We start from the raw sequence: 14965 nt of genomic DNA, 5'->3' as shown, positions 1-14965 counted from the left end.
TTTCAGCCACAAGCACCCACGAGAGTGCCGTCCCTCAGCATCATCGTCCGTACATACTTGCTGAGCGAAAGATGACCGTACAGGTGTGTAAATTTGTACCCCACAGCCACCACCACCACCAACCCAGCCGGTCAGCCAGCCGTGTGTAAAATTGCCGATGAAACACAGCGCCACAGACGCCAACATCCCACGGCATAAAAAAGACTGCCAGCAAGGGGGTGGAAAAAAGGATGGAAAACGAATCGTTGCAACATAAGCGTAAAATTGTTGTTATTTGTCCCAGTGAGAGCTTCTCGTTTTCCGGTCCAGTCCGACAAGGATGCCCACATCAACTGCAAGTGGAAGGCGGAAAAAAACCCCAGAACGGCGCCCTTGCTTGCCCAGGTACGACACGTCCTTAGGCGGTCTAGATGCAACGTTGACTTGTGCACGGAGCATCAACGCCTGGACGAATGTTCTGAAAGGGGAGTTAAACTGATGAAAACTCGTCTCCAAAGTACCATACACGAAATGAAAGGGGCCATCCCCGTGTGTGTGCGCGCGCTGAGGGAAGTGGGTAAACCAAGGAGAAGAACAAGAAAAAAAAAAGACAGAAAAGCCAGCCTCGCTAAAATACTACCAGAGGCTGATGGCTGAGCTGGAAGAAAACAGGCATAAAATCACAGCAGTAACAACATATTGTGGGGACTTATTTTTGTTGAATGTTAAAAAAGGATTAGAAGATTATGTGCCCAGGACCGTACACAAGCTGCTCGCGGAACAGAAGAAACAGACCAGAAAAAAAATCTGTCCTAAAGCGACATACACTTGTTTTGACATAAGCCCTCCCCACACACATACACGCATACACAGTTTTATTCCTGGCAGCAATTCGTTTGCAAGAGTGAACATAAGCGTCACTTTATGCTGTTCCTTTCCGCAACGAACGAACAGCCCGCAATCCCATCGCGCTCTAGCCATATGTGGCCGCGTGGAAGACGCTCAAAAAAACCAGTGTTTGTCTAGAGGATTTGGTGCAGCTGGTGTGGAACGGTTTATCCAGTGCTTCCGGTTCCGGGAAGCTAAAAACTCGAATGATCTACTGGACGAAAGGATCAGTGAATTCTGGTACATTCCAAAAACTAACTCGCAACGCAACGAACTCGTTAACGACTTGTTAATTATTGAAAACCCGACTCGAAGATTCGAAGGAAATGAAGAGTTTTGTGGAACTACCGTTTATTATTATCAAAATTTTATGATGAAAGAAGCGCGTGTAACGATGCAACATAGAATTGTTTTGATGGAGTGATGATTGCAGGAACAGAAGCTGGATACAAATTTTTTACACATCAAAAAGGCAAAACCTTGTTTGTATTCGCTCCGCGTAACTATTAAGTCAAATTCTGCATGTTTTTTTCTCGCAATTCGGCTATTGTCGACAGAATAATATTGCGAGAAAACCGACATTTACATAAAGTCTTTGTCCGCTATCCGAGTGGTTTCGACGAATTTAACGGTAGAGTGGATTCCAACATTAAGGAGAGGAAACAGATAACAAAGTTGTACAAATTCTACAACTTGAAACAGTACGTGTGGATCAATTAAAAGCTTTTGCCGGGATTTGTTGCGGGGAGAGTTGTCAGAAATCATTGCGAGTAAGATGTTTGAGCTAGAGAAATAAATAAAGAAAACAGAGCTGTTTTGAAAACCTCACTTTCTGCATTTTTAAGAACTCAGAACAAGTTTCCAAAGTCCTTGTCTTTGCTCTTTTTCTATGGAGCTGCGAAGCTGTACGCTTCTGAGCAGTTGCGGATCGAACGGAGGGCGGAGTAAGACGCCGCCTAGGGTCCGACAGCTTAGTAAGAGAGGTCTAATAGGCCCCGCATTAGTAGCTTTGAAACCCCAATATTCAATCCGCCTAGGGTCTCCGAATGCCTTGATTCACCACTGATTCTAAGCGATTTCGGGCCTTAAAGAATTCAAAACTTCGGTACTCTTAACGCTCATTTATAAAACTGCACTAGATCAAGCGTTTTGGAGGCTTTAGGCGAAATTTACTGACATGCCACATCTACATCGTCTCAAATCCTTTCCTCCAACGAAACCACCGCCTTTAAACGTTTCGCATGTAATCTAGCGAGAGATATTCCATGAAACTTGCGGTACGCCGGCTCCATAAACGCTGCTTATGACTTCCAAGAACTATAATGCGTCTTTCCTATTCCAATTGGCCAATCGGATTTGTAATTTTAGTTTAAGACCTGCGCCTCGCTGCCTTATTCTCCAGTTAATTTGTGTAAAGGTCAAATTAGCCGTTGCACAGGGTTGCATCATTTGTCAACAAATGAACGCGTATCTAAGAAACGAAACGAAGCACAATGCACTACTTAAATGTTAACAGGAAAATGGTCTATTTAGGACATGAAGAGCAAAATGAGCAATCAATAGATCTAATAAACATCTACAGGAATAGAACAAGAGCGGCTAAATGATTCTAAACAAGTAGCAAGTTAAAGTCGTACGTACTGGTGTCGACTGTTGCGGTTGTGGGAGTAAATTTTCCTGAAATTAGAAAACATTTCGGCTTTTTTCAACGATCTTGCTCGAAAACAGAAGCGTTACCAAGAGTACAACGGTTTTTGTAATGTTCGGAAAATTTGTTTTGTGGTTTTCGTGTGTGCCAGTGCCTTATGTAGGAGACTAATGTTAAAGAAAAGATTGTGACTTGAGAAATTAAAAAACGATAGATAAAGCAAAATACAAAACGACAAAATAAACATGCTTCAGCCGAAATTAAATCGTTTTTTTTTTGTTACTTTTTGTCGCGACAGTTTTGGTGGAACCATTTTCGCCACCAAGTTCGTGGAATCATTATTATTGCTATTTCAAATTTTATTCAGCAACGCCGGCAAACAAGCAAGCGTATAAATAATTGTTTTGCCAGCGGATATGGATAGGGCCCACCCACAAACTTGTCGGAAATTCCAGCATCTAACACTGGGAAAACTTTAGCGCGGACGAATCGCGACATTTGACTTGTTTTTCTTCTTCTTCTTCCTCTGCTGCTTGCTTTACTAAAGAAGTTCCAAAAAAACAGACAGGGCAGGTCGGGGAGAAAGGGACCGAAAATCATAAATATGCTCAAAATTCGCCGAAGTGGTGATTTGGTCGTAACTGAAGAATTGTTAACACATGTTTCTGCCCTCGACTTGTTTGTGGGTGAGCAGAGGCAAAGTCAAAGTCTTCTCAGGAAGCAGAAACATTCCAAAACTTCTTCGTGGGTCTCGTTATCATTTCACAACTAGGGAAGTTGGGCTGAAGCTGTCATTTTTGAGTTATGCTGCAGCAAATAATTTTTGAAGTTAATGAAGGGTTTTGAACGAAATTAAACAGGAATTTAAAAGTGTGTTAATAGTGTAAGTACGCTGCAGTGTGAGTGGGTTAATAGGCTGATCAAAGTGTGTGTATTTAATCATAGTCCACCAAACGTGTTATAAATCTCACGATCCAATGCTTTCATTCGCAAAACGTACCTGCAAAGAAACAAAGAGAAAAACAGCATTGAATTAGTTATATTAACATCAAAAGTTAAACGTTCTACAGTCAAGGTATACAAAATTCGTTCGAAAACAACTTTCTCACGCGCAGCTTCCCGATCCACAATCAGTTCTTCGCTTCGTCAAGCGTCTACATCTGCTTTCGGTTAATACAAAACAGCAGAAAAACAATATTTCGCAACAGACGTACTGCTGTGCGGAAAATTTAATCTAAAATAGCACCCTACCAAGCTACACAATCCGGGTGAACCAGGGACGAGGCAAACGAAACAGGTGAAACGCTCGGATGGAGCATCATTTGATACTCTGTCGGGACCGGAAACATACTGTCAACCGGGTTGGGTAGCGTGGATTTCCATAACGAGGAACGTGCATGAGTGTATCTTGCGTCCCATTTTGCTCGGAAGGGCTATGCTGAACCCTCTCTGCTGGGAGGATGAGAACGCCGTCCGTCTTGAGCAATGCTAGACATATTTATGTGGTTAATAAAGGACAAGAAAGATCGAGAGCACACAGAAATGAGAACATGCTCGAACGACTTCCATTTCATTCTGTATGCTTCACTGTTGTGGCACGTTGTTAGGGGAACAGCATTTGATTGACAAAGAACGCACAGAATATTCCGTGTCCTCAGGCACTGCTGGAACAACCGCAAAATTGTGTAAATTAGTTTGCGGGTAAAAAATCTGTACCAGCGATACCGCGTTCCGGTGTGTTATCAAGTGCTCAAAAAAAATGAACATGTTTACCAACCTCCAATGTAGCAAATATTTAACTTTTAACTTTGTTTTTATACGATATCTATTTGCAAGACGGGATATAAATTGCATTCGCCCAGCATAGTTCCGGCAACCAAACGCAAATGACAAACGTAAACGAAACTTCTTCACGGTCAGCAAACTTTGAGCACCATCTGTTTCCCTAACGCTAGAGATCATACCCGAAAGACTTACGGGCAAATACAGACAGCAAAAATAAGAAGAAAAAACTGATGCAAAACAACACGAAACGATCGTCATTGGCCCGAAGAAAACGACCTTAATCCAAGTGTCTGGTTTGTGCAAGCATTCTTTTGAGGTTATGCTGATTTGTTATTGACATTAAGCATCAGAGACGGTGCTTGGTGTTGGTGGTGTGTCTCATGCCCACGTCTGTGCAATTTAATCCCTCTCAAGAGAAGAATCCCGCTTCATCAGGTTATTCGAATGCCATTCGGTTCCCTAGATAGGAGTGACCGTCTTATTTTGAGGTCCTCTAGCGAAAGAAACCAAACACAAACGAACCACCCCATCCATGGGGAGGGTTTGTATCGATTGAGCGTTTTTTTCCTACTGAATTTTATTTACTGAACAATTATGCTAACAGCAGTACAGCAGCTTAGCGCAAGTTTCATTGCCTCGTTCTCCGTAACGGTTATTGATTTTCATAACGTTAACGGCATACCACTAACCAGGGACAAGGAGTGCTGTGGTGTGCTGAAAGAACCATACTAAATTGAGACCGAAAGAATGTAAAAGACTGCAACGATGTAAATCTCCACTCTTACAGCGATGAAAACTCATCTGCATTTTCATTAAGGATTACGATGGTACGACATGGTACAACAGAGCCAAGGTACGCTTCTGGGTTTTGGTGAGCATCGGTTGGGCAGGATTTATTTCCAGTGAAAAACCACAATGCAAGACGATGCAGCTTAGAAACGTCAACACCTGCATTTGGTTGCACCGACATGCTTTTGCAAGAAAAACCGAACACAATCTGCTCCGCCTTATTGTTGCTTCTGTGTTCTTGGTAGCTGTGGTTGTTGGAGTGAGCAATGAGGTGACATTTCACAAAGATGTTTGGTCCGGTGTTACCGGGGGGGAAAATACATTACAACCATAATCTATCGTTTGATGTTGTGTAGTTCGATAGTTTGCTCGTTCCTTAACACACTGGCAGAAATCTTTTCTTTGAATCGGAATCAATGTATAGGATGCAGCTTTGCAGACACAACACCTTTGCTTGTTATGTCTGTTCGAAAACAAAAGCATAAACCTTTAAACTTTTGTTTGATTCAGTCACACCTACAAGGCATAGACTATTACAAATGCAGAGGATTGTTTTATTTTTACCCAGAATTTGTATGCAACAACAAAAAAGCATACCTTTGATTTATGCTTGCGGTGCCACAAGGTATAGAATTTTGCATCCTACTACATGTAAGAGTAAAGTGATATTAGTGGTGATTTAATTACATAGAATACTTTCCCAACAAGAAACTTCACAGCTTATCACGAATCTCGTTAAAATACTTGATTCATAATTCATGTTGTTAAGTCATCTGAGAATCATATCATTGAACCAGAAAAGAAGAGATGTACTAGATTCAATTTACAATTAAATAACATGAGCCATTTCTCTTCTTCTCGGCATAACGACCTTCTATTCCAGGTGACGTCAGCCATATACTGGCCTACTAGGCTAATTGAAACTACGTAGTTGGACAGGATGATAGGCAAGTCCTCGCTGCACAGAGGAACGGTCTGGATAGGATTTGAACCCCGATCCTGGCGTGTGGATACCAGCGTTTCAATCACCGTTGCACCGTTTAAAAGAGTCTTATGTAACTGTCCAATGTGTCTTTTTACTCAAGGAAGGGCTTAGCAGTTTGAGAATGGAAATCCAGAATGATGATAAAGATTGTCTTTACGAAAACTCAGGAAAAACATTAGAGAACGACGACTTCCTCTCAGTTTAGAGCACGATTAGGAGCACGTTTTCTGAAAGTAAATCAAATAAGTATGGATTTCCTATTCATACTTACAGGATTTCCTTAGGAGTATGTTCGAGTTCATGGATCTATATTAGGCCTGATTGCGGAACCCAAACGTCGTCTCAAACGTCACATATTTGTCCATTTGGTACTATGACATTTCGTTTGGCTATCCGTTTGGTAAAATCAGACGTTTAAAAGTCGATGACAGATCTTTGCAGAACGGAAAGTCAAAAATATGCATTGGCAGAGCCAAACGGAAACGCACTTTGGACCGAAAGTTTTCCGTCAGTAAAGTGCAACGGAAAGTTTAGTTTGCATTCATAAAGACCATGTTTAAGCGTTAATCTATACAAAAGTGTATATTTCTTACGTTAATACTTTTTTATTTGGTGGTTTGCAGGAATTATTCTGAAGCAAAAACCACGAACCACGAATAAATTTCCACCACAAAAAGTATATTTTTAAACCATACTGATTAATTAATTACTGATTCTAGTCAAAATAAGCATTTAAGTATAGGTTTAATTCAAATAAAATCATCTGTGAATCTATGAACAAAGCAATCCGTAAATGTATGCAAAAAGTCGACGAAACATTCGTCGACTCTAACGGATGACCATAATACAAATTTGCTTTCCGTTTGGTTAGAGTCGTTCCATCGGAAAGTGTTCCGTTTGGCTTTGACAATCAGGCCTTTTTCCATGCTTATCTTTTTCGCATTCTTCTTGACTTAACTACCTGTTTGGTGATGTTGGTCTTCTAATGACTTGCTAAATGGTGGGATAACTTGTGTTAGGATAGTCAGTCCTCACTACAAAGAACTGGTCCATAGAATGGGATTTGATTCCTGGTCCTGCTTTGTAAAGACTGCCACTGTTAGCATCTCTATCGCTGGATCTCACTTTATATCACGCTTCTAGTAAAACTAAATAGTCGGTTAAGGGTTTTACAATGCATAAGGACTTTAAGCGAATACATATCTCCCAGTTATGTGGTCAAATAATAAACGGAAAATTCAATTAAAATGTGATCTAGAGAAATATATCATATCTTCATTTTCTCGGCTTGAATATCTTCCTGGTCATGCTGGTATGCTATGTCCTATTGTATGTCAGATATTAGATATTTTCTAAGCACATACTGATAATTCCTATAGGTAAGTCGTCATAACTTTTTTTACCAACCTGGAAGTATGTTCAGTTCATGATGTCAAACATTTCCTAGAATAATGGGACCAATCAAACATTTTTGCAAACATAATATTAGTTTACAACAATTCCAATACGCATAAGCTTATCGCTAAGGGAAATAGTTCATTCCTTGAAAAGATGAACATACTCTTCCGATTTGACCACCATTTTCCACCCAAAAAGCTCTTCCCCTTCTCTATATCCTTCGTCAGCTCTCTGGAAGCAAACCAACAAGTGTACGAGCAAAAAATAGTCCCATTTCCACCTCCGATTTCTTTTGTGCCGCCGCCTAAACCTCCCAGAAAGTTTCCTGTTTCGCTGCGTTCGAAGTAAATTGATTTATTTATTTCTGCTTGTCGGGATTTGCTATCGCGTCGCTGTGCTTCGGGTGTTGATACGCCCGTATGCACAAAACAACTTGTTTCCCTGTTTGTGGAAAGTAAAATAGAGAGCTAGCAGCACACAAATAAGGCAGCAGGCACCGTTGGGAGCACGGCACACAGCAAAAAAGAATGCCAACTCACACACAAATCTACAACTATCTCGATGGTTTTTTCTACACCGGAAAAAAGTTAAAGGGACATTTTTCGTTTGCACTGGACGCCGTATGTTTCGGGGATAGTGTGCAACGGTAGAAAGGGCTGGTGGTCGGTGGCACCAGTGCTTTATCCCCACGTGATCATGATCGAGCTGTTGAGCTTGAGAAATTGAGTTTCCAACTCGCACCAACTTTGACTCTCGACTGCTGTCCCGAGGCTGACCGTTTGCTGGTCTTCTGTGAAGTCAGCTTATTTTCACTTTTTCCAGCAAGTTATTTTTCATCTATTCATGGGGCCGTTTTTGGGGATTCGAGACATTTTTTTTTCCTCCGGGTTGTGCTGTACCTCAGCTGTTTTTCGTCATTTCGGTTTGTAGTTGTGACCGGCGAAATCAAACTTAATGGTGAGTTTTGTCGAGCAGTAGCACCACTCGCTCACTCCCATCCCCTGATGAATTCAATCAGAGAAGTTAAATTAAGTTATCGATAAAAATCGTCGAATGTGAAATAAACAACTTTTCGACCGGGCAGCCCAATCCCAGACCAACAAACCCACTTGCCCTTATGTTGCCCTGCTGCCAGTTGGGAAGTAGAATCAAACAAGCAAGCAGCGGAAGCGACCCATAAGCATCCTCGAGTTCATGATTTTCACAAACTGACCATACTGGTCTTGAGTAGGATGCTAGAATGAAACGATTTTATTTTCCCAAGAGCTATAAATTTTTCTCACCCTCCCTTTTCCGGACGGTGTATGAAATCATTGGCGGAAAAAGGAAACATTTGCCAAACGTAAACAAGTTATTCGACTTCGACTTCTAGCGGGGCAAACTTCTCGTCGGTGGTTTGCGAAGCGGAGCCGTATGCCCGGTGTCTTTTTGGAACACTTTCAGGGAAGGAAACACCAATGTTCAGAAGTTTTTCCTTGCATGCCCTTGATCCTCGGATGCATCAACTTCGGGGGGGTTGAGTAGATTTTGTTTTCCCTTCATTTTTTGTTGCTTTTCCGAGTAATGATCCCACCGGGATCCGCGAGTTGTCTTATAAATACCACCACAAAACAAATATTAATTGAGAGAAAAGCTTATCTGATTGATGAAAGGACTGAGATTAATTTTTCCTTCCTTCCTTCCACGGCTGGCTACCAGGGAAGGAGCGAGGGATTTACTAGATTTCGGCTTCGCATCGCTTTGGAATTGGATAAACATCGGCTTGATGAGTCTTCCCACGTGATGGACAGACAAGTACGGTCGGCCGGTTGCGTTTGGGAGGTTGTGTGTTGCTTACCAGCAATCAAGAGGCAACGTGAGTTTCCCATTCTCGGAAGGGCGCATTAGATAGAGCAACAACAAAAAAAAACGGATGTTTACTAAATCTGTTATTGAAACAAACGATAAAACTGTTCATCAATCTGCCTGAACGATCAAGTATTGATGATCGCGATGTGACTTTTATTACATCGTGAAGATGGGGTTGGGGGTTGTTTATGCATAACATACACACGCGCGCTGCTTTTTGTTTAGAATCTGCCGGACAGATGTGAGATTTTCGCTTGATGTTGAGTACAACATCGTCACGGTGTAGCAATAATAATTCATTTTGCTCGGTTGCGAAGATACAAATTCAGCTAGTTTACAATGTTGATCGGACGAGAACAATACATCAATTATATCATTAAACATTAAAAATATATTAAACCAAAAGGTGATCAAATCAAAGTCAAAATAACGCCTTAATTAAAACGGTTTTTGCAAAACGGAATTCATTAGACGTGAATATTCTTCGGATCTTTAGGGCTGGAGCATATTTATTCTATTTTAACGTCTTCTCATTTCAGAAACATCCAGAGTCCCCTACAAAAGGTGATATTTCGATCCCTCCAACATTCCGGAAAGGAAAATAATCTGGACATTCAAGTAAAATGCAGTGGTTCTATGATAACATCGAAAATCGTGTCGAAAATTTTGTAAATTTGATTTTTGTTATTTTTAATTATAATCAATCAATTATTGGTCTCCATTAAAACTCTCACTCCAGGGTTTCGTAAAAACTAAATTACAAAAAGTATTTACATTTTCTTTTTCTTCTTCTTCTTCTTGGCTTAATGACCTCTAAGGTCATGCCGGCCATCAAAATGGCTTACTAGACTGCCGATACCACGCAGTTGGTTAGTCAGTCTTCACACTACGGAGAGAGGGTCCGGATGGAGTGTGAATTTCGGTCCTGCCGTTTGAAGACCGGCGCCGCTGTCGCCTACACCACCGGGCCGCCCCTATTTATACTTATTACTTACTAAATTACACTGAGACTCTTAACCTGATCTGTTACCAACATATTAACCACATGTGATGCTTTTCAGATTGCCTACTGATAGGCGCAACTTTCACTTTTGAAGATTGACGGAATATAAAATTAAAAGTAAAGGTTTTTATAAAGCTTAAACATGGTACTTTTCAACAAAACTATAAAAAAAAATCATCTTCCTAAACGAAAAACAAATAATCCTACCCTCAATTCGAAGGTTTCATCAGATTTAAATGACAAAACTGACAGAGTTTCCCCATTCTAATGCCACCCACTGTGATGACGCTTTTTTTCGGTTGACTCCCCATCATGTCCCTGGCACAACGATTGGGATATTTATTTTTTCAGATCAATTAAGCAAACTAGTTTACGCGCGTGGCATGCTGCTCGGATGAGAACCCTTCCTGGCCTTGGCAGCTCGCAGCTGATGTGCCACACCGTATTTAGCTCGTTTCGGAACGCTAAACGAGTCACACACATACACACAAACGCGCTTAAACCTTTTAGCAGATAGATCACGCTACGAATGTAGTTTTTCCGTCGGTTTTACTTTCTTGCTACTGAAATCGCTCTATCGCTGCGTTTATTTTCCCTCCCGGTTCCAAAACTAAAATTAGAAAACCGGGAAATCGGCACCATTTAACATTCGATGAGTTCATGCTTGAAAAATGTGCAAACGATATGGATGGGGACTGGGCGGATCTTTTGGAGAATCATAATTTTTCGAGCGAGTTATTCAGCTGGAAAGTTTCTATGCAAATTTACGCTACGGCAGAAGCAGCTCGAAAACACGCAGCCAGATCACCATCAACACGCGCTGCAAAAGAAATAGCTTCGTCAGTCAACCGTCCCGAAGCCCGATCCCTTAACAGTGTTGCCGCCTCTTGAACCTATTTATAATTGCCACCCAACACGATCAGCTCAACGTGCCGATAAGGCCATGAATTTATTTGCTTCATTTTATGCCCTAAGCACGCCCTCTGTCACACACCCTCCACACAAAGTCACTCTCCGACGAGAATTGCATCAAAATTCATAGGGTTCCTTCCCAGATCATGGCTGATCTTAGCTGGCGATTTTCCTTGCTCGCCCATTGCCCTGTGCTACCACCGTCAGAAAATCCTTCAACTTTTTGACAAGAACATTTCCACACCGGTGATACCAATTTAAATGACTTGTCAATTTTGTTTGATGAAGGTCCACCGAGCGGTTACACGGTATTCGAGCTGTTTTATTCGCTCTTACCCATCGTTGAGGATAACGATGTTTAAGTGCGCCGGACAATCGACTGTACTGGTTGGGAGGATTGGAAGGCAAAAGGTACATCGTGGAGAAGAGCATCCTTTTCCAGCGGTTCACAATATTCAACGAACTTTAGCGAAATCGAATCAGGCAGCAGCTGTCGGGAAAAATTACACCCCCTCTCATAACAGCCCCCCCCCCACCCTTTTTCCAGTGTGAAAATTGGCCTACGCGCATCAGAACTGGGTGGAAAATATAAAAAAAATCAACTTTTAACGCTATATTGAAGCAAGTCCGGGAAGGGAGAGATGAACACGACCGAGGAAAAACGAGTTTTCACCAGTAACGAATCTTCCCCGTTAAGCTTATGGTAGACAGTGGAGGAAGAAGATTCACAAAATTCAACGGAGGCCCAGGATTGATAAAGAGTCTGCTCCCTCCAAAAAAGGGGGCCAGCGTGGGAGTTGTTCCAAAGGTTTTCGCTTACAAACAATAACTAGAAGACACTTTGGCTTAAGCTCTCTCAGTGAAGAGCGAGGAAAAGAAGGAGAAAACATAACAGCACGGCTTGTTCTAAAGCCCCATCAGCGATCAGGTGGGTTTTGAGTTGTCAATTTTAAACACTTGTTACGTGTAATTGGCTTTGAATTGTGAGTTTTGCTGCTGGAAGGCTCTCGCGAAAGGTTGCGAATTAGCGGGAACTTGGCTTGAAAATTTGGAGTTGTTTTTGATTGCAAAAACGTTTTTAAGTTAATAAATACATCTTGATGTGTTTTGAGATCTTTTCGTGAGGTGAAAATGTTTTTGATTGGTCTATGGAATATGTGCCTTCTTGAACATAAGTTCAGGAGCTGACAGAAATTAAAAAAGCAAACTAAGTTAGTGTAGTCACTTCCCGACAAGTTGAAGCGGTGATCGCAGTGAGTGGTCGCGTAGCGGTGGACAAGCCAGAGGTCGAGGCGAGCTGCTAAAAATCTTTAAAAAGTATCAAATTTTCTAATCTTTGTGTGTCTCCAAATCTACGTAAATATCGCATCAGTCAGATATCAGTACTAAACAACATGTGGTGCCCGAGGTTTGAACCCAATATCAGACGACGTCGGTTACTTGCCGTTGCAGGTTTCACTACTTTGCCAGCTCAAAAAGTTGTAAAATATAGCGTTTATTTCTACAACTTATCCTTATTTCAGTCTCTTCCCTGTTGTGGCTTAGGCTCATAATCGACTTGTAAGCCTGATACTCAATGCTACATACTACAAGCCTAACTTCAGGTTTAACGTTAAGTGAATGTTTATCCTTATTCTTCCGTCCAGACTGTATAGTAGGTAGTTCAACTCCATCAGTCGTTAAAAATAACGATTGATGAAAACCCTATTTCAAAACGTTAACACAACAAGTGTACTTTTCGTGGGCTAATTCATCAAGAAACGATTTTCGGCAAATTACTCCACAAAATTGCAACCGGAACCGGACACCAGGAGCATCGCTGTGTGCTGCTCAGTTTAAAAATTCAAATTGAAACTACCCATCCAGTACATGCTAGTGCCTTATGAAAATTAACCTATTTCTCATTTCACTGAGCTACTTTACAAGCACCACTATGCTAATTATTCCAACTTTTCACTTCACGCTGCCTACAGCGCTAAAAACGCTACCGACGCTCTGCTCCGTTCGACACAAATCACGTGCCGCTTGCTGCTTTTTTCACACACACACACACACACACCCCGGCACATGTACACGAGAATGCATGCAGTGAGGATCAGAGCAAGAAACAGCGAGAACGAAATAGGATGTAACATTAAAAAAATTCCCCCCGCTGGGATCCTTGAGGAATCTGAAGCTGGCTCTGGCTGGCAAAAATTAAGCAACTCCGCTTCCGTTGAGGGAGCATCCTTCTTTACAGCTTCTGCTGTGGCTTGTGAGATGGCAAGATGGGGCGAGAACGAAACACGAAACGAATGCAACTCACTGTCGACACAGCGGCCAACACTAGCACACTTTTTTTGTGTGCTCCACAAGGCTTTTCCCCACTAAATAAAGCGTTTGCAATGGAGAAGAAGTGATAGAAGCTAAGAAGAAAAAAAAGCGGACAAATAAATGAAACTCAGAACTCTTTTCCCTATTTTTCCTAGCTGCTGCTGCTTCCGGTTTGACGCTACTTCCTGTTGCTGGCTTGGCAAAATTTGCTATTTTCTTTATGCTTTCTCTCGGGCAACCGTCTGCAGAAGAAGACGTGACTTTTTTAAGCAAATGCATTCATGCTTTCCATTCATTCTTCACCGACGCTGCGCTCTATACACTGTGGCGTGGCGTGCAAGTGTATCACCGCTTCATCTTTCATCTTCCAGCTCCCGCTGAGGGACTTCCTGCTTCTTCTCTAACCCTAGTTTTACGCTCCCTTCCCCAACGAGCTCTGACAATTTCGACTGTGTTTTCTTCGGCGTAGGTATCCGGGAAAATCCTCGTGCCCGGCTCATGCCATCTCTCTGACATGCTCGTGGTTAAGGAAATGGCCTTAATTTTTTTGTAGCGCTTCTTTGCTGCTTCATTTTAGCCGTGCCGTTGACACGTTCACGGCGGACCAGCAAAGGCTAGTGTGATCTGCTCTAGCTGGCGTACAGTTTTCGTCCTTCCAACACGTGCCGACACCATTCCAACAGATGCCAGGCCCATCCATCTCGCGCACATGTGTGTCTTTACCAGCTCCATCAACTCCCCCTGCCCGTTTCTCCCAACACACACACTCACATCAACGCAGTGCACAAAGACGCAGCCTTTTCAGGAATTCAAGCCGAACCCTGCCGCTCGGGTGCCATATTATAGCATCGAAACTAATTCAATTTGCATAGACGTATTCTTTAGACGGCTCATGCTGATTTGAAGCTCTTATTATGTAAATAGTTACCGATAGTGTGATGAGATAGTTGGCATCCGGTTTTGCCTACTCGCTTTCCAACCCCACCCTTTCGCAGCTAGGAATAGTGGTTTTTGTCTTGTGGTTCGTAAGGGAACCGTTTTTGCTTATTTCAACCACCGGGGGGGGGGGGGGGGGGGGGGGAAACCACCATTATCACCAACGCTTTGCTTTCGTTCCGGTTTCTTTCCCCCTCCCCCCCTCCCAAAATTCAAGCGACCCAGTGTAGAGTGTTGGAAAAATGTGAAAAACGTTTTATTTCTTGAATGCCAATGTTCCGTTGTTCCGTGTTCGGTCTTCTCCCCGTTTTCTCATCTGCGATCTCGGGAAAATTGTGGTATAATTTGGATGGCATTTAGTGCCATCGTGTTCGCTGATTGCTGTGTGTTTGTGTGTGTCTATTCGAGTACGCCACCACCGTAACAGCGCAACACATCCCAATAGGTTTGTGGTGCTTCAAGGCCACACCACATTTGCAAG

The 14965-nt window shown here is 42.2% G+C and overlaps 2 protein-coding genes across 4 annotated transcripts in view; both read right to left on the bottom strand.

Annotated features, from left to right (window-relative positions):
* Positions 1-14965, bottom strand: part of LOC126557911 (protein fork head) — a 251822-nt gene that overhangs the window by 142260 nt on the left and 94597 nt on the right. The window lies entirely within an intron of this gene.
* Positions 1-14965, bottom strand: part of LOC126556960 (hemicentin-1) — a 72301-nt gene that overhangs the window by 34068 nt on the left and 23268 nt on the right. For both annotated transcript variants that reach the window (XM_050212540.1, XM_050212541.1), the window contains exon 2: positions 2509-2544. In XM_050212540.1, the coding sequence (XP_050068497.1) occupies positions 2509-2544 (36 nt within the window). The remainder of the gene's footprint in view (positions 1-2508; positions 2545-14965) is intronic.

This window comes from Anopheles maculipalpis, chromosome 2RL (assembly GCF_943734695.1).
Source record: "Anopheles maculipalpis chromosome 2RL, idAnoMacuDA_375_x, whole genome shotgun sequence".
Lineage (NCBI taxonomy): Eukaryota > Metazoa > Arthropoda > Insecta > Diptera > Culicidae > Anopheles > Anopheles maculipalpis.
The sequence above is the reverse complement of the archived record's forward strand: the minus strand, read 5'-3'. Positions and strand labels throughout refer to the sequence as shown.